We start from the raw sequence: 21,038 nt of genomic DNA on the forward strand, positions 1-21,038 counted from the left end.
CTCAAATGTGAAGGTGACGTTTTGTCTCCAAAAGTGTTGCGTAGTGGTCGTCTTACAAAAGGGAACATTGGTGCATTGGTCAATAACAAAAAGAATAAGACCATAAGATATAAGGAGCAGAAGTAGGCCATTCGGCCCATTGAGTCTGCTCCGCCATTCAATCATGGGCTGATCCAATCCTTCCAGTCATCCCCGCTCCCCTGCTTTCTTGATGCCCTGGCTAATCAAGAACCTATCTATCTCTGCCTTAAATGCACCAAATGACTTGGCCTCTACTGCCGCTCGTGGCAACAAATTCCACAGATCTACCACCCTCTGACTAAAGTAATTTCTCCGCATCCCAGTTCTAAAAGGATGTCCTTCAATCCTGAAGTCGTGCCCTCTTGTCCTGGACTCCCCTACCAAGGGAAATAACTGTGCCATATTTAATCTGTTCAGGCCTTTTAACATTCGGAATATTTCTATGAGATCCTCCCTCATTCTCCTGAACTCCAGGGAATACAGCCCAAGAGCTGCCAGGCATTCTTCATATGGTAACGATTTCATTCCTGGTATCATTCTTGTGAATCTTCTCTGAACCCTCTCCAACGTCAGTATATTCTTTCTAAAATAAGGAGCCCAAAACTGCACACAATACTCTTAAGTGTGGTCTGACAAGTGCCTTATAGAGCCTCAAGGAGGCACTTCCCTTGTGTTGAATCTGTCATTTCCTGCTGAAGGCTGATAATACTCAACCAACATGGTAGGTAGTGGTGTGACTGAGTCAGATTGCTCTATCATTAACTGGCAATGATTAGACTTAGTTTTTTTTTTGTTCCTCTATATCTCCAACATTATTGATGCATATATGGATTTTTACTGGTTAGTAAGTTTAAAAATCATGAGCCCTCCAAAACATTTAAGTAGGCATTTTGTTTTTAATGCGAGTTTAGATTTGGATAGCAACACCTTGCATAAAGTTCCCTTAATGTGGCAATCTGTCCAAAAGCACAAACATGCTTTCAGGCAGAATTCAATGCCAAACTGTGCAGATATTGGAACAACTGTCTCAAACTGTAGTTTCAGGTAGTTTTAGTGACTTGGGAAGTGGGGACAAAATTCTAGGCCATTGAGTTTAGGAAGGTGGAAGTGCCTGATGGGATAGATCAGTGTGCACAAAAGGTTGGAATATTTGGAGTGCATGGGAACTTCAACTCCTGCAGAATCCTCTCCAGGTTGTACACAATCCTAATATGGAAATACCTCCTTCATGCTCCTCATTTTGGTCCAGCACAAAAGTGATCAAGTTGGGAAAGATTCAGCATGCAGTGGGTTAAGAATGTGAACTTCTGAACTGAGCCTTTGCTGGTCCAGTACCAAATGTCAGTCAGCAAGCACAGAGCCAAAATGTCAATGGTTTATTCAAATAGTAGTAAATCGTCTAGTTTCCCCTTTTACCATTTGCTTCTGTCTTTACTAATGGCCATCCCTCATCTTTATCCTCCTTGTGTTTCACATGTGCTCCCAGGCAAATGCATATGTACGGTATTTTCTTGCAAAAGCCTTGACTGGTATGTTTCTTCTTTCCACTTTGAAAACTTTTTCAATGAAGGATGACAAATCTGTAATAACCTGATAGCATTTCAATGATCCAATAAATCCAGGTTTTAACTGAATTTGCAAACAAGTTGTTCTATATGTTGTATCATTTAGCCTGTTGCCACCCTACTTGTTATTGTGTAATTGAGCATGGGAGATCAATTTCCACCAGTGATTCCTGAATGGCAGATTGCATTTACCAGTTTGTCCATCATCTCAGTGGGTGCCTATAAAAGTTTACATAATGTAATGAGGTCCTCCCCAGTGCAAGTTGTATTAAAGATGAGTGCTCAGCTACATGTGCCCACCTTTTAGGTTGATGTAAAATAAGTCATTGAGCAATCTTCAGAGTGAACAACCTATTTGATTAACAGTTGCCTTTGTAGCTAGCAACCAGTGCTAATAAATGTAGCTAATTATTTATCAGCTGATACATCATGCCTGTCCTAGCTCTTTGAAGGAAAATCACAATTAGCTCACTTGAACAGCACTCTCCAAAGCATAACAAATCATTGTATTAATTTTAAATTCTCCTTATTCCCACTGTTTTGGCAATTATCTTGTAAGCTTTTCCATCAAAATATCTTCTAAGTGGCAGTCTCTACCTCACCCATGTCCTCCAAAGTCTATTTGCATTAAGAATATTTCCCTTGGCTCAATGATTTGTCTGCCTGTTGCTGAGAAAATATCATTAATATAATATCTCTAAGGCTCAGCAAGGATTTCAGGAAGAACTGCACACAGAATGGTGGTGAATTAGGGCTTATCACAAGATATAAGAGGAAGACATTTAAAGGAGAAGGGTTATATTGATATGAGATGAAGTAGTTTTGTAGTAGGCTTTAGAGTGTATACACTCCACAGAACAGTTGGGTTGAGTGATCTGTACAAGAGGTTAGTATGAACAGTAAGAAAGCATTCTATGTGGTATTTTCCCTCTTCTTGCCCTACTCCTCCCTGCTGAGGGTCCTGGTAGAAAGTGGACTGAATTTATGCTGTGATCCAATAGCTATTAGTACTACCAACAAGCCCTCAGGAATTAAACCCCTCTTAACAAAATGCAGTATTGCTAAGTATTACACATGGTAATATCTCTGAAGACTTTTTACAGCAGATGTTTGTATTTCCACTGGAGTTCATCAGACCACAGTCAATGTTTACCTTTCTAACAAAATAAGATTCGTTTTTGTGAGCCAGTGGTCAAGAGTTTATTGCTTGATCTTGTTTGTTCTTTTGCAGAATTCTCAGGTTAGTCAATGCCAGATGTGAGAGGGTTTTTTGTTTCAGATTGCTGGCTGTTTTTTCCTTGTGTTATGAGTAATGTAGAAACACATGGCAGGTTTTCACAGAAATCACTGTTTTTCTGTGAGCTGCCGTTTCCTGTTCAGCACAGAAATTTATTGGGACACTACGGTGTGCTTTTTATTTTAAGCTTCCCTTTAAGTTTTGTTGGCCGTCTGTGTAAGCCCCTGCATAACATTGCCAACATCTGCTGACTAAACATTTTTGTAGTAATATATTAAGTTTTTTTTTATTTGTGAAATAAAAACAAGTTAACAAATGAATTTGCAGTTTTATCTCAGTTGATCCTCATTTTTTCTCATGTTGGAGGTTTAGTATCAGCTTTTGTTTTCATTCATAAAATGCAGCGTTGGTGTCATGCAAATAACTAAATCGGGACTAATGAGTGAATCTTGAGAAATGCATTTAAAGTGTTAAAGGTTACAGCATCCATCATCAGAGATCCCCACCACTCAAGCCATGCTCTCTTCTCGTTGCTGCCATCAGGTAGAAGGTACAAGAGTCTGGGGACTCACACCACCAGGTTCAGGAACAGTTACTACCCCTCAACCATCAGGCTCTTGAATACAAGGGGATAACTACACTCACTTGTCCCATCATTGAGATGTTTCCCACAACCAATCATCTCATTTTAAGGACTCGTTATCTCATGTTCTTGTTATTTATTGCTATTTATTTATATTGGTATTTGCACAGTTTGCTGTCTTTTGTACTCTGGTTGATCATTTATTGACCCTGTTATAGTTACTAGTCTCTAGATTTGCTGAGTATGACCACAGGAAAATGAACTTCAGGGTTGTATATCGTGACATGCTGTAAATGTACTTTGAACTTTGAAATTCGTTACAGATAGAGTTATAACAATGAACTCAAAAATGTTATATGCATGTCTAATTTGTTTTTTCCAAATTTTAGACATCACATGCGCCTTCAGCTGTTACCAAACAGGTCCGTATTAAGGCCTCTCAATCTGTTGGAGACATTCTCAGCACCATCTACCAGCCACCAGAATCTCGTGGCAGGCATCTCTCTGTTAGTGAGTACTTGGTTTCGCTAATTTGAAAGACTATTAAAATGTGTCTTGTGGGGGGAGAAAGCAGTAGTAAGACTTGGTAACTATTTATTGAAATGTTCTTTGGCTTGCATTGGATCTATTTATTTAATGACCTGGAGATTCTTTTCCAAAGTTAAGCAAAGCTGCTGTGGGATATAGGGATCCCGATTCTGTTTTGTTTTAAGTATGACTAGGTTAAAAGGTTGTTATTAAAACTTTCGAGTTTTGAAATAAGTTCTAACATTTCAACTTTAGCACTTTTGGAATATTTTAGAAGTTTAAATTTGTAGCTTATGCCCTAGTAGGGCCATATTGATGGAATTCTTTCAGAGGTTTGGTTTTTGAACCAGGCAATCTACTCTGCGGCATGAACACCTGGGAGTGTTCAGAACCAAATCTCAGACTCTGCGTCTGCTTTGAATAGAGTTTCTGAAAATACAATCAAAGGATTTGTATGGCTGATTATTTTTTTTTAAATGTCATGCCATGTCTCTGTCTGATTCTGAACTGGTCCAAGAAAGGCAACCTTGTTCAAAGATTGCCCTTGTACCACTGTGGTTTCCTCTAAGATGGAAAGCGAGGTTCTACTCTGGACTGTCTTGGTCTTGGTGTGCTGTGAAGTTACAAATTACAAAAGACGTTTGAACATCTAATTCTAGATTGCATACTAAAATAAGGCTTTAGTTATTTGAGATCACTGTGTAAAATGGATGTGTGTGTGTCTGTGTGTGGAAATTTGTATAGCCTGTACTTTGACTTGTGTACAAACAAAATGACTTTAGATGTAGAAAAAGGTCTTGGTTTAAAAGTCTTGAAGCCAAACAACAGAAGGGTGTGTGTAAAATATATGCAGAACTTTGGAGATTGAATATGAACAGTGAGGCAGATGTTTTTGTTGTAAGACGTCAGCATAGTTCAGAAATTTTAGCCCAGTTTTTCTGCTCTGGAATGGGTTTGAACCCATGATCTTTTGATTCTGGCAAGAAAACCTCCACTTAAAGAGGCTGTACACTTTAACAACTTCATGTTAGGGTTACCCTGATCCCGGTCTCTGTGTGTATGTCTCTCTCCTCCCACCACCCCCCCCCCCCCCACGCCTCCCCTTACGCACACATCCCCCCTCTATACCCCTCTTCCCCATGCTTTTTATCACATCTCGTTCTTCCTTTTGTGCCCCCCTCCCCCCAAAGCAAACTGTACTGATCATGTTCCAAATTATCCAACTAGATCATAATAAAGAGCTAGACAGATTTTTTTTTGTCTGTAACCCAAGGGTATCAGGCTAGTTGTTGTACCTGGTCTCACAACTATCTCTGCTCAAAGCCTAGGTCCTGAACTAATTGTCCCAGTAGTCTCCAGCATGTCCAGATTTTTAATTGACATTTATAACTTGCGTGGGATTGTTAGTAGTGCACATCACTAAATGCCCTTCAGGAGGTAGGTGCTGCCTTGCATAGTTGTAGTCCTTTTGTCACTGCTACTTTTGTCAACTTAATTTCAGTTTTAGTTTCAATGAACGGTCGAGGGTTATTAATTTGAAGATATTTGGAAGCCAAAAAAAATGGAAGTTAATGCACATTTCAAAGATTCAAAGTACATTTATTATCAAAGAATGTATAAATGATACAAGCTTGACATTTAAACATAGAAAGCCTACAACACAATACAGGCCCTTCAGCCCACAAAGTTGTGCTGAACATGTCCCTACCTCAGAAATTACTAGGCTTACCTATAGCCCTCTATTTTACTAAGCTCCAGGTACCTATCTAAAAGCCTCTTAGAAGACCCTATCGTATCCACCTCCACCACCGTTGCCAGCAGCCCATTCCACCACTCTCTGAGTAAAAAACTTACCCCTGACATCTCCTCTGTACCTACTCCCCAGCACCTTAAACTTCTGTCCTCTTCTGACAACCATTTCAGCCCTGGGAAAAAGCCTCTGACTATCCACACGATCAATGCTTCTCATCATCTTGTACACCTCTATCAGGTCACCTCTCATCCTCCTTCGCTCCAAGGAGAAAAGGCCGAGTTCACTCAACCTATTCTCATAAGGCATGCTCCCCAATCCAGGCAGCATCCTTGTAAATCTCCTTTGCACCCTTTCTATAGTTTCCACATCCTTCCTGTAGTGAGGCGACCAGAACTGAGCACAGTACTCCCGAGTGGAGTTTGACCAGGGTCCTATATAGCTGCAACATTACCTCTCGGTTCTTAAATTCAATTCCACGATTGATGAAGGCCAATACACCATATGCTTGCTTAACCACAGAGTTAGCCTGCGTAGCAGCTTTGAGTGTCCTGTGGACTTGGACCCCAAGATCCCTCCGATCCTCCACACTGCCAAGAATCTTACCATTAATACGATATTCTGCCATCATATTTGACCTACCAAAATGAACCAATTCACACTTATCTGGGTTGAACTCCATCTGCCACTTCTCAGTCCAGTTTTGCATCCTATCAAAGTCCTGCTGTAACCTCTGACAGCCCTCCAGACTATCAACAACACCTCCAACCTTTGTGTTATCAGCAAACTCACTAACCCATTCCTCTACTTCTTCATCCAAGTCATTTATAAAAATCAAAGAGCAAGGGTCCCAGAACAAATCCCTGAGGCACTCCACTGGTGACTGACCTCCATGCAGAATATGACCCGTCTACAACCACTCTGCCTTCTGTGGGCAAGCCAGTTCTGGATCCACAAAGCAATGTCCCCTTGGATCCCATGTCTCCTTATTTTCTCAATTAACCTTGCATGGGGTACCTTATCAAATGCCTTGCTGAAATCCATATGCACTACATTTGCTGCTCTTCCTTCATCAGTGTGTTTAGTCACATCCTCAAAAAATTCAATCAAGCTCGTAAGGCACGACCTGCCCTTGACAAAGCCATGCCAACTACCTTTGTACTTCTAATCATATCATGCCTCTCCAAATGTTCATAAGTCCTGCCTTTCAGGATCTTCTCCATCAACTTACCAACCACTGCAGTAAGACTCACTGGTCTATAATTTCCTGGGCTATCTCTACTCCCTTTCCTGAATAAGGGAACAACATCCGCAACCCTCCAATCCTCAGGAACCTCTCCAGTCCCCATTGATGATGCAAAGATCATCGCCAAAGGTTCAGCAATCTCCTTCCTCACCTCCCACAGTAGCCTGGGGTACATTTTGTCTGGTCCCAGCGACTTATCCAACTTCATACTTTCCAAAAGCTCTGTGACACATACTGTGTCAAGAAACCTTCCTGAACACTCCTAACAAACTCCACCCCATCTAAACCCCTCGCTCTAGGGAGATGCCAATCGATATTTCGGAAATTTAAATCTTCCATCACGACAACTGTTATTTTTTCACCTTTCCCTATTTGCTCCTCGATATCCCTGTTACTATTGCGCAGCCTGTTAATAAAAAAAAAACCATTAAAGTTATTGACTCCTTGTTCCTAACCTCCACCTACAGAGACTCCTACAGCCGTGACACTATCTCTGATCAACAGTGCCACGCCTCCACCTCTTTTGCCTCCCTGTCTGTCCTTTCTGAAACATCTAAAACCCGGCACTTGAAGTAACCAATCCTGTCCCTGAGCCGTCCAAGTCTCTGTAATGGCCACCACATCATATCTCCAAGTACTGATCCACGCTCTAAGCTCATCCGCTTTGATCACAACACTCCTTGCATTAAAATAGACACATCTCAAGCCTTCGGTCTGAGCGCGTCCCGTCTCTATCACCTGCTTATCCTCCCTCTTGCACTGTCTCCAAGCTTTCTCTATTTGTGAGCTAACCTCCTCCTCCCCAGTCTCTTCAGTTCGGTTCCCACCCCCCAACAATTCTAGTTTAATCTCTCCCCAGTAGCCATAGCAAACTTCCCCGCCAGGATATTGGTCCCCCAGGATTCAAGTGCAACCCGTCCTTTTTGTACAGGTTACATCTGCCCCAAAAGAGGTCCCAATGATCCAGAAATCTGAATCCCTGCCCCTTGCTCCAATCCCTCAGCCACACATTTATCCTCCACCTCATTCTGTTCAGATTCTCACTGTCGCGTGGCACAGCCAGTAATCCCGAGATTGCTATCTTTGCAATCCTGTTTCTCAACTTCCTTCCTAACTCCCTGTAGTCTTTTTTCAGGACCTCTTCCCTTTTCCTACCTTGCTTTGTCTACTTACAAAGCAAGGAACCTGAAAGCACGGCTTTCCAAACCAAATTGGGTCTTTAGATCCAAATCCCTAGAGCATCCCGAGTAGGGATGTTATGTTCATCATGTTAGTGGGGCAAATCACTGTGAAGCCTCACAGGCACAAAGCATAGTAGCCAGGGCAGTCTACACAGCCTCAGCATCACGGAGAGAGGAATAAACATCGTGGTAGAGTGAGCGAAATTGGCCCGACTCTCACTTCCAGTCCCAACACCCTGCCTTTCCAGTCTATTTAGGCCGGCGTTTAGATTGTACAAACAGCATATCAAGCCTTGCATCAGGACCCATACCCCACCACAGCAAAACGCTCCAGTTCTGGAATGTGCAAACCAGCAATTCGCTCTGGGCCTGGATCTTGTCGCCCAGCCCGAAGCTGTTCACGGCCTCTCCAAATCGGCTCAGCGTTTACAGCGTTCCAACCTTGCACCAGAGTTAATTGGATGGGCATCAAAACTCCTCTGCCTTGACAACGACTCTTCGAATCGCTCAATCCAACTCCATCTGCGTCGATCTTTTTTCTTTTCAATGCACCAGCACACCCTTGAGTTTGCTTTCCTTCACTTGCCCCTTCGTTGTTTGCGGTGATAGTGTATTACAGTTTGCTTCAGAAAAAGTGTTATTAATGTTTTAGTCGAATTTCTTGCCTTTTGAACTACCAATAAGCTGTCATTCACCTTCAGAAGTGCCATCTAAAACCAGAAGTATCTTTAGTACTCAGAACTCTTGTGTCTAATTTTGCTTGGTCCCACTGTTCACCTGAACACCATCTTAAAAGTTCAGTGAGTAAATGTTGCACTACCTATTGATCAACATCAAGTGTTAGATAAAAGTATCCTCCCATTTTCTATCATGCATCAAGTTCAGATGCTGTTGCTTTGTCAAGAATGTGTCAACCTCTACCTTAAAATATTCAAAGTCTTTACTTCCACTGCCTTCTGTGGAAGAGAGTTCCGAAGGCATGACTCAAGTTGGGGGTTCAGAGACGACTGCCTGTTTTAAATGGGGGGGCCCCTTATTTTTGAACAGTGATGTCCGAGTTCTAGAGAAGAATCTAGAGCTCACTCCTACCTGGATGATGCTGGTGGCATTGTGAGAATCACATTTTTTGATTTTTCTAGTGCCTTCAATACAATCCAGCCACTTCTGAGTGAGGAATGGGCCGGTTCAGCTCGCTGCTCTGCAAGGTTTGTTCGGGTCTGTGCTGAACTAAGGGTCTGTGGACAGACTCGCTTTGTGGACTTCGGTTCAAAACACTATTTGCTTATGTTTATTGTTTGCATGGTTTGGTTTTTTTCTCTCTGATGGTCTTTTTTTAAAATGGGTTCTTTTGTTTTTCTTTGTTATGCGGCTGCCTGCAAGGAGATTAATCTCAGCGTTGTATACTGTGTACATACTTTGATAATAAATGCACTTTGAACTTTGTTATAAAATGCTGTAACTTTGCAGAAATGAGATGTAGGGGAATTGGGGTGTTCAAGCACATGAGTCATAAAAGTCTAATATGTACAAACCCCATTTCCAGAAAAGTTGGGATATTTTCCAAAATGCAATAAAAACAAAAATCTGTGATATGTTAATTCATGTGAACCTTTATTTAACTGACAAAAGTTCAAAGAAAAGATTTTCAATAGTTTTACTGACCAACTTAATTGTATTTTGTAAATATACACAAATTTAGAATTTGATGGCTGCAACACACTCAACAAAAGTTGGGACAGAGTTAAAATAAGATTGAAAAGTGCACAGAATATTCAAGTAACACCAGTTTGGAGAGACTCCACATTAAGCAGACTAATTGGTAGCATGTGAGGTATCATGACTAGGTATAAAAGTAGTGTCCATCAAAGGCTCAGTCTTTGCAAGCAAAGATGGGTCGTGGCTCACTCCTTTGTGCCAAAATTTGTGAGAGAATTGTTAGTCAGTTCAAAAGGAACATTTCCCAATGCAAGATTGCAGAGAATTTAGGTCTTCCAACATCTACAGTACATAATATTGTGAAAAGATTCAGAGAATTTAGAGACATCTCAGTGCGTAAAGGGCAAGGTCGGAAACCACAGTTGAATGCGCGTGATCTTCGAGCCCTCAGGTGGCACTGCCTAAGAAACCGTCATGCTACTGTGACAATTATAGCCACCTGGGCTCGGGAGTACTTCGGAAAACCATTGTCACTTACCATAGTCCGTCGCTGCATCCAGAAATGCAACTTGAAACTGTATTACGCAAGGAGGAAGCCATACATCAACTCTATGCAGAAACGCCGGCGAGTTCTCTGGGCCCGAGCTCCTCTCAGATGGACCGAAAGACTCTGGAACCATGTGCTGTGGTCAGATGAGTCCACATTTCAGCTAGTTTTTGGAAAAAATGGGCGTCGAGTTCTCTTTGCCAAAGATGAAAACAGCCATCCTCATTGTTATCAGCGAAAGGTGCAAAAGCCAGCATCTGTGATGGTATGGGGGTGCATCAGTGCCCACGGCATGGGTGAGTTGCATGTATGTGAAGGTACCATTGACTCTGAGGCATATATTAGGATTTTAGAGAGACATATGTTGCCATCAAGGTGATGTCTCTTCCCAGGATGTCCATGCTTATTTCAGCAGGACAATGCCAGACCACATTCTGCACGGGCTACAACAGCGTGGCTTTGTGTTTGACTGGCCTGCTGCCAGTCCAGATCTATCTCCTATTGAAAATGTATGGCGCATCATGAAGAGGAGAATCAGACAATGGAGACCACGGACTATTGTGCAGCTGAAAGTCTTATATCAAGCAAGAATGGACAAAATTTCCAATTGCAAATCTACTACAATTAGTATCCTCAGTTCCAAAACGATTAAAAAGTGTTATTAAAAGGAAAGGTGATGTAACACAATGGTAAACATGCCTCTGTCCCAACTTTTGTTGAGTGTGTTGCAGCCATCAAATTCTAAATTTGTGTATATTTACAAAATACAATTAAGTTGGTCAGTAAAACTATTGAAAATCTTTTCTTTGTACTTTTGTCAGTTAAGTAAAGGTTCACGTGAATTAACATATCACAGATATTTGTTTTTATTGCATTTTGGAAAATATCCCAACTTTTCTGGAAATGGGGTTTGTAGATATAGCAATAAGTTAGGTACAGTAACAGACATTGTTTATTGAAAAGGGAATTGAACAAAGTTAGAGAAGTTGTGCTTCAGTTGGCTAGAATATTGTTGAGACAACATCTGCAGATTTGTACAGAATTGTTCTGCTTATTTAAGAAAGTGTATTAATACTTTGGAAGCAGTTCAGGAAACATTAAACTGGCACCGAGAATGGTTGCATTGTCTTATGAGGAGTTGTTAGACAGCCCACTTTAGTTTAGAGGAGTCACAGTCCTCTTCTCCTAAAATCAATCACCATCTCCCTGATTTTGGCCACGTTCAGGAACAGGTGGTTCCTCCCACACCACTCCACAAACTTGTCCACCAGTCCTCTGTGCTCTGACTCCTGCCCATCTCTGATACACCCAACCACTGCAGAGTCATCAGAGGACTCCTGCAAGTGACAAAACTCGGATTTGTACTGAAAGTCTGAGGTGTACAGTGTGAACAGAAATGGAGACAGGACAGTCCCTTGTGGGGTTCCAGTGCCGTTCACCACCATTTCAGACAGAGAACTACCCAGCTGTACAAACTGGGATCTATCTGTCAGGAAGTCGTAATGCAGGAGATATTGAATTTTTCTACACCCATCCTTTGCAGTTTCTCACTCAGAAGAAGTGGCTGGATTGTATTGAAGGCACTAGAGAAATCAAAAAATGTGATTCTCACAATGCCACCAGTGTCAATGGGTAGATGATGGCATCATCCACTCCCACATGAGGTTGGTAGGGAAACTGTAGAGGGTTCAATGAAGATCTAACCTGTGTTCTAAGGTAAGTCAGGACCAGCCTTTCCAGCACCTCCCTGATGAGATGTGAGGGCAGTTGGTCTGTAGTCATTAAGTTCAGATGGAATTGCTTCTTGGCTACAGGACCAAGCAGGAAGTCTTCCATAGCACTGGTATCTTTTCCTGACTCGGAGTCAGATTGTAAAGGTGCTGCAAAATACCAGACAGCTGGCTCACACAGGCCTTCAATACCCTGGGCTGATACCATCCAGTCCAGTAGCCTTGCCTAGATGTAGTCTCTCCAGCTGTCTCTTAACCTGACCTGACCTGTCACACTCAGGCGGGATAGGGTGGTCATTCTCATGGAGGCAGGATACTCTAGAGTTGGGGAGTTTGGAACACAAGCACACCAGAGGGGAGGGAGGGATGAAGGGGGAAGGCTTCAGGGGCAGGGAGGGTGTGTGATCTGGGCAAATGGGGAGGGGACAGCAGGAGGTCTCTTGTTGAACCTATTAGAAACATAGAAAATAGGTGCAGGAGTAGGCCATTTGGCCCTTCGAGCCTGCACTGCCATTCAGTATGATCATGGCTGATCATCCAACTCAGAACCCTGTACCTGCTTTCTCTCCATACCCCCTGATCCCTTTAGCCACAAGGGCCATATCTAACTTCCTCTTAAATATAGCCAATGAACCGGCCTCAACTGTTTCCTATGGCAGAGAATACCACAGATTCACCACTCTCTGTGTGAAGAAGTTTTTCCTCATCTCTGTCCTAAAAGGCTTCCCCTTTATCCTTAAACTGTGACCCCTCGTTCTGGACTTCCCCACATCGGAAACAATCTTCCTGTATCTAGCCTGTCCAATCCCTTTAGAATTTTAGACGTTTCAATAAGATCCCCCCTCAATCTTCTAAATTCCAGTGAGTATAAGCCTAGTCGATCCAGTCTTTCTTCATATGAAAGTCCTACCATCCCAGGAATCAATCTGGTGAACCTTCTCTGTACTCCCTCTATGGCAAGAATGTCTTTCCTCAGATTAGGGGACCAAAACTGCACACAATATTCTAGGTGCGGTCTCACCAAGGCCTTGTACAACTGCAGTAGAACCTCCCTGCTCCTATACTCCAATCCTTTTGCTATGAATGCTTTTTCACCGCCTGCTGTACCTGCATGCCCACCTTCAATGACTGGTGTACAATGACACCCAGGTCTCGTTGCATCTCCCCTTTTCCTAATCGGCCACCGTTCAGATAATAATCTGTTTTCCTGTTCTTGCAACCAAAGTGGATAACCTCACATTTATCCACATTAAATTGCATCTGCCATGAATTTGCCCACTCACCTAACCTATCCAAGTCACCCTGCATCCTCTTAGCATCCTCCTCACAGCTAACACCGCCGCCCAGCTTCGTGTCATCTGCAAACTTGAAGATGCTGCATTTAATTCCCTCATCTAAATCATTAATATATATTGTAAACAACTGGGGTCCCAGCACTGAGCCTTGCGGTACCCCACTAGTCACTGCCTGCCATTCTGAAAAGGTCCCGTTTACTCCCACTCTTTGCTTCCTGTCTGCCAACCAATTCTCTATCCACGTCAATACCATACCCCCAATACTGTGTGCTTTAAGTTTGCACACTAATCTCCTGTGTGGGACCTTGTCAAAAACCTTTTGAAAATCTAAATATACCACATCCGCTGGCTCTCCCCTATCCACTCTACTAGTTACATCTTCAAAAAATTCTATTTGATTCGTCAGACATGATTTTCCTTTCACAAATCATGCTGACTTTGTCCGATGATTTCACCTCTTTCCAAATGTGCTGTTATCACATCTTTGATAACCGACTCTAGCATTTTCCCCACCACTGACGTCAGACTAACCTGTCTATAATTCCCCAGTTTCTCTCTCCCTCCTTTTTTAAAAAGTGGGGTTACATTCGCCACCCTCCAATCCTCAGGAACTAATCCAGAATGTAAGGAGTTTTGAAAAATTATCACTAATGCATCCACTATTTCTTGGGCTACTTCCTTAAGCACTCTGGGATGCAGACCATCTGGCCCTGGGGATTTATGTGCCTTTAATCCCTTCAATTCACCTAACACCACTTCCCTACTAACGTGTATTTCCCTCAGTTCCTCCATCTCACTGGACCCTCGGTCCCTTACTATTTCCGGAAGATTATTTATGTCCTCCTTAGTGAAGACAGAACCAAAGTAGTTATTCAATTGGTCTGCCATGTCTTTGTTCCCTATGATTGATTCACCTGTTTCTGACGGTAAAGGACCTACATTTGTCTTGACCAATCTTTTTCTTTTCACGTATCTCTAAAAGCTTTTACAGTCAGTTTTTATGTTCCCTGCCAGCTTTCTCTCATAATCTTTTTTCCCTTTCCTAATTAAGCCCCTTGTCCTCCTCTGCTGGTCTCTGAATTTCTCCCAGTCCTCAGGTGTGCCGCTTTTTTTTGCTAATTTATATGTTTCTTCTTTGGACTTGATACTATCCCTAATTTCCCTTGTCAGCCACGGGTGCACTACCTTCCCTGGTTTATTCTTTTGCCAAACTGGGATGAACAATTGTTGTAGTTCATCCATGCGATCTTTAAATGCTTGCCATTGCATATCCACCGTCAACCCTTTAAGTATCATTTGCCAGTCTATCTTAGCTAATTCACATCTCATACCTTCAAAGTTACCCTTCTTTAAGTTCAGAACCTTTGTTTCTGAATTAACTATGTCACTCTCCATCTTAATGAAGAATTCCACCATATTATGGTTACTCTTATCCAAGGGGCCTCGCACGACAAGATTGCTAACTAACCCTTCCTCATTGCTCAATACCCAATCTAGAATGGCCTGCTCTCTAGTTGGTTCCTCGACATGTTGGTTCAGAAAACCATCCCGCATACATTCCAAGAAATCCTCTTCCTCAGCACCCATACCAATTTGGTTCACCCTATCTATATGTAGATTGAAGTCACCCATTATAACTACTGTTCCTTTATTGCACGCATTTCTAATTTCCTGTTTAATGCCATCCCCAACCTCACTACTACTGTTAGGTGGCCTGTACACAACTCCCACCAGCGTTTTCTGCCCCTTAGTGTTATGCAGCTCTACCCATATCAATTCCACATCCTCCAGGCTAATGTCCGTCCTTTCTATTACGTTAATCTCCTCTCTAACCAGCAATGCTACCCCACCTCCTTTTCTTTCCTGTCTATCCCTCCTGAATATTGAATATCCCTGGATGTTGAGCTCCCATCCTTGGTCACCCTGGAGCCATGTCTCTGTGATCCCAACTATATCATATTCATTAATAACTATCTGCACATTCAATTCATCCACCTTGTTACGAATGCTCCTCGCATTGACACACAAAGCCTTCAGGCTTGTTTTTACAACACTCTTAGCCCTTATACAATTATGTTGAAAAGTGGCCCGTTTTGCTTTTTGCCCTGTATTTGCCTGCCTGCCACTTTTACTTTTCACCTTACTACTTTTTGCTTCTACCCTCATTTTACACCCCTCTGTCTCTCTGCACTTGTTCCCATCCCCCTGCCACATTAGTTTAAAGCCTCCTGAACAGCAGTAGCAAACTCTCCCCCTAGGACATTGGTTCCAGTCCAGCCCAGGTGCAGACCGTCCTGTTTATACCGGTCCCACCTCCCCCAGAACTGGTTCCAATGCCCCAGAAATTTGAATCCCTCCCCCTTGCATCATTTTTCAAGCCACGTATTCATCTGAAATATCCTCCTATTTCTACTCTGACTAGCACGTGGCACTGGTAGTAATCCAGAGGTTATTACCTTTGTAGCCCTACTTACCTTTGTGGTCCTACTCTCCTAACTCCCTAAATTCACCTTGTAGGACCTCATCCCGTTTTTTACCTATATTGTTGGTACCTATGTGCACCACGACCACTGGCTGTTCACCCTCCCATTCCAGAATGTCCTGCAGCCGCTCAGAGACATCCTTGACCCTTGCACAAGGGAGGCAACATACCATCCTGGAGTCTCGTTTGCGGCCACAGAAACACCTATCAACCCTTACAATCGAATCTCCTATCACTATACCTCTGCCACTCCTTTTCCTTCCCTCCTGTGCCGCAGAGCCACCCATGGTGCAATGAACTCGGCTGCTGCTGCCTTCCCCTGATGAGACATCTCCCCCAACAGTATCCAAAACAGTATATCTGTTTAGGAGGGAGATGACCTCAGGGGACTCCTGCACTACCTGCCTACTGCTACACTGTCTAGTGGCCACCCCTTCCCTTTCTGCCTGTGTAGCCTTTACCTGCGGTGTGGCCAACTCACTGAACGTGCTATTCACGACTTTCTCAGCATTGCGGATGCTCCAGTATGAATCCAGTCGCAACTCCAGACGTTCAATGCGGTCTGCCAGAAGCTGCAGTTGGACACACTTCCTGCACACATAGTCGTCAGGGACACTGGAAGTATCCCTGATTTCCCACATGCTGCAGGATGAACAAACCACGGGGCCGATCTCAGCTGCCATGACCTACCCAATACTTGCCTCAACTTTTGAAACTTTCTCCTTTGAAAGGAACTTACCCGGCCTTACCTCACTTGGAGTGAAGCTCGTCCTCTGTAATACTGTTCTATTGAGAAACAAGTTCAATTTGTAGGCCTTATCCAGGCAGCCCTTGATCTTCCTTTCCTTAACCTTGAAGCCAGTGATATGCTTCATGCCCAACCACACGTCCCTTATGCTATTCTGCTGGAGCTTGTACTCCAGCTTCCTCTTGTAGGAGTCTTTGCACTCCCTCAGTCTTACCCTCAGTTCACTGTACTCTCCTCAGTATTTTTCTATCTCCAGACCTAAAGGCTGCCTTATTATTATTCTTTACACTGAAAGGCTAGCAACTCTCTCTTTTTACAGTGTGCTTGCCAAATTGATGCCCAGTTGCATTCCCAGCTGTTGTGGGATCAGTCAGTCAAACTAAAGTCAGAAAATCAGATGGCATGGCTGCTTTTGGCTGTGTTATAGGGATATTCTCACCTCTTGAGGGATCGTGCTTGGAACCTTGCCAGATTTGAGAGGGGTTGCAAAGTTTATTAAAGCATGAAAACTATAGTGTCACATTTTTATACTGTTCTTATTATCTGCGGACATTGAGAGCTAAATGCTCAAGCAGCTTCCCATTAGTATTTATTGTGCTGAATTTAGTCAACAATAAAGACTGAAAATTCCAAGAATGTTGTTTATACTCAGTCAAGCTGTAGATGTCATGCATGCTATGTAGTGAGTTTAGAATTGATTTCTAAAGGTCTGTGATGCAGCAGTGGCATGTTACTCAGTTGTGTGTTTATCTGTGACATAGTGTGAGTTTAGCTGCATTTGTATTTGTGGGAGAGATAACAATCAGGCAGGATGAAAATGGTCCAGAGCTCAATGCTTTTGTTTTTCCATCCACTTCCTTTGATATACATGGCTCTGCGCGACTTCCCCTTCCTGTTAGCGAGATGTTGTTTCCACAATAGCATTTGGAAGCTGGCCAATCAGATAAGGACTGCTTTTAGTATTGTGTGAAGAAGTGCTTGGGATGTGTTGGAAAAAGTGAAAGTTGAGGGTAGCTCGTAATGTACTTCAACCCAAATATTAATTGTCATGTTGGTTTGTTTCATTTGGAAGAGATTATGAATGTTGAAGTAAATCTTTTGTTTATCTGGACTGTGACAATGCCAGTCATCTCAAGAAATACTATTTCATTAGTCAAAATAGTAAGTTTCAAGCTAGGAGGGAAGAAAATATGGATCTGTTTAATTGACATTTTTCCAAATCATAGTAAAGATTCCACATTTTTTAATAAAGAATAGCCTTGGGGGCAGGGGAAGGAAGACATCTCTATAAATCTGGCAAGTATTCCAAGGCTCTTCATGTTACAACATTTAAAAATAAACTGTATTATGCAGGTAAATCTGTTCACCAAGAACTGCCAGCAGGCTAGCAGCAGTGCAGCCAAATTTTGGGTAATGATGTTAGCTGTGGAAATCGTGTCGTGGCCTGAAATGTCATAACAGCTAATATGTTAACATGTCATCTAAAGGTGTAAAATTCCTTAAAATCAATTTGTCTCAGTTTAAATTCTGTTCTTGTGTCCTGGATTGGGACATGAATCTGCATCGGCTGCCTTGGTTGCACAGCACTCATTAGCCAGACTGGAATCCAAGTATGCGGGAAGTGCAGCAGTGCCAGAGAAAGTATTCTACGTTATTCAAGGAAGATCAGGAAAGTTCTTCCAATTCTTTAATATTCCCTTCCTAGCTTATAAGAAAAATAACTTGCATTTCATTCCATTTAGAGTATTCCAATCCATTTTACAACTTAGCAATTTTGAAGTGTAGTCACTGATGTAATAGAAGAAATGCAGCGGTCAATCTGTGCTTATTAAATGCCCACAGATAGCTATGTGACAAGGACTAGCTAATTTGTTTTAATAATACTAAAATTGGTTGATTGATAGCTGTTAATACTTGGTACAAATACATTGTGATTTAAGTTCCTAGGCGAGCAGCCAATATACTAAACTGTTGAGCCAAAAAAGCATGAACGGGTTCAGATCTTGCTGTGGGAGTTGGGGAATTTAAATGTAAGTGATTCAATAAATCTAGATGTTTTTAAACCGGTAGTAAAAATAACTACACATCTACCAGAATGTTGTAAGATTCAATCTGGTTCACTTAAAGGCAGAAAACCTGTAGTCATTACTCATTCTGGCCTTTGACTCTGGGCTCAAGTGAAGAATCAACTGCATCGTTGATGCTGGAGTCACAGTGTGATTGATTCTTCACTGCCTCGGGTCAGGGATGGATAATCAATGCCAGCATTGCCAGCAATGCTCACATTTCACAAACAAAATAAAAAAAGCCTCCAAATTGGCCAGGTCACTGGTTATATGAAAATCAGTTCGTGCACTCAGTTCATTGAATTGAATTGATTTTATTTTTTCCACCCTTCACGTACATGAGGAGTAAAGATATTTGTGTTCCATCTCCGTCTGAATGTGCAAAGTGCAAATTATAGCAATTTGTAATAAATAGTATGTACAGTAAGAAATACAACAGAACAGTCAATATAACAGAGAAATACAATTGTATCAGTGTGAATTAATCAGTATGATAGCCTGGTGGAGGAAGCTGTCCTGGAGCTTGTTGGTCCTGGCTTTACTTCTGCGATACCGTTTCCTGAATGGTAGCAGCTAGAACAGTTTGTGATTGGGGTGACCCAGGTTCCCAATGATCCTTCGGGCCCTTTTTATGCACCATTTCGTGCTCTTAACATTCCCGCCCTTTCTTACCGAATGTGCCCTTGCTACCACAGTTGGTACAAAACTTCTCCTTTCACTTCTTCCCTTCTCACCATTTGGGGACCTAAACAGTCTTTCCAACTGAAGCAGTCATTCATTTGGGTTCCGTTGCAGTGTTCACAAGTACTCCTCGACAGTGGAGAAACCAAGCACAAACAAACCTGCCGGGGTGACCCTGGGCTTTCCTTTTTCCCTGCCACTTGAATTTTCCATTGCACTCTCACCTGTTGCCTCCTGTGTTGCCCTAGGGTTTGAGCAACTGCACCTCATTTGTCTGAGCACTTTGCAGCCTTCTGGACTTGATATTGCATACCACAGTGAGGAAGTCAATCAAAGCTTGCGAGATTTGGACCAGCTGGAAAATTGGGCTGAAAAATGGCAGATGGAATTCAATGCAGACAAGTGTGTGATGTTGTACTTTGGGAGGACAAACTCGTGTCGGACTTGTTCAGTGAACGGCAGGGCACTGAGAAGTGAGGTAGAACAAAGATCTGGGAATACAGGTCCATAATTCATTGTAAGTTGCTTCACAGGTAGATAGGGTTATAAAGAGTCAGTCTTGAGTACAGGAGTTGGGATCTTGTGTTGAAGTTGTATAAGACATTGGTGAGGCCTAATTTGGAGTATTGTGTGCATTTCTAGTTGTCTACCTACAGGAAAGATATCAATAAAAAGAGTACAGAGAACATTTATAAGGATGTTGTCAGGACTTGAGTTATAGGAAGAGGTTGAATAGGTTAGGGTCTTATTTCCTAGAGTGTAAGAGAATGAGGGGAGATTTGATAGAGGTGTACAAAATGATGAGGTAATAGATAGGCAAGCAGGCTTTTCCCACTGAGGCTGGGTGAGACTACAACTAGAGGTTATAGGTTTAGGGTGAAAGATAAAATATTTAAGAAGAATCTCTGGGAGAGCTGCTTCTATCAGGGTGGTGAGAGTGAGGAGTGAGCTGCCAGTAGTAGCGGATGGGGGTTCAATTTTAAAACTTGAAGAGAAATTTGGATAAGTATGTGGATGGGAAGGGTATGGACCGCTGTGGTGCAGGTTGATGGGACTAGGCAGAATAATAGTTTGGCACAAGCTAGATGGTTTGAAGGGCCTGTTTCTGTGCTGTAGTACTCTTAACTATGCAAGTTGGGTAACCTGATTTCTCAGTCTAATCTGTTATTCATCTGCATTATTGGTCAATTTTTTTAACCCTTTTCTTCCCTCTGGGAATGGAAGATATGCCAACGTGACCTGTTGAGCTTCTCTTCTTGTTTTCCATTTCATATCTCCCACATTCTTTTGTTCAGGTCAGTTGGTACACGAAGAAATTTTGTTGGCACGGGGCATGCATTGCTGTCCCTGGATTCTTTAAACCCCACCCATTATAAAAAAAAATGCAAAATGAAGTAGTGAATCATTTTTTAACAACCTGAGAGTGAGATGTTTTCACAGGAATCGTCTCATACCAGCTTGGCGTCAGATAGACAGTTCTGTGAACACGTGATGTTGGATCCTGTTTTGAAACCCTTGCAGACCTGGTGTATGCATCAGTATTTTGCTAATAAATGGTTGGAACTGTTGGGCCAGCTGGCATTGGCTTTGTGCTGCTTATATTTTTTTTCTGTCTTTTGAATACTGAATGTTCAGTGATAACTGTAAATACTATATTTATTCTAATACCTCCATGAATATTTATTTTTCAGTTGTCTTTTTGAAAGATTAATAATTTTGAGT

The 21,038-nt window shown here is 42.3% G+C and overlaps 1 protein-coding gene across 3 annotated transcripts in view; it reads left to right on the plus strand.

Annotated features, from left to right (window-relative positions):
• map3k3 (mitogen-activated protein kinase kinase kinase 3) overlaps nt 1-21,038 on the plus strand; it is a 163,002-nt gene that overhangs the window by 46,349 nt on the left and 95,615 nt on the right. For all 3 annotated transcript variants that reach the window (XR_012102002.1, XM_073070762.1, XM_073070763.1), the window contains exon 7: nt 3,796-3,916. Coding sequence is in view for 2 of the 3 variants with exons in the window: in XM_073070762.1 (XP_072926863.1) it covers nt 3,796-3,916 (121 nt within the window). In the remaining variant the exon portion in view is untranslated. The remainder of the gene's footprint in view (nt 1-3,795; nt 3,917-21,038) is intronic.

The sequence above is a fragment of the Hemitrygon akajei genome, chromosome 18 (genome assembly GCF_048418815.1).
Source record: "Hemitrygon akajei chromosome 18, sHemAka1.3, whole genome shotgun sequence".
In the NCBI taxonomy this organism is placed as follows: domain Eukaryota; kingdom Metazoa; phylum Chordata; class Chondrichthyes; order Myliobatiformes; family Dasyatidae; genus Hemitrygon; species Hemitrygon akajei.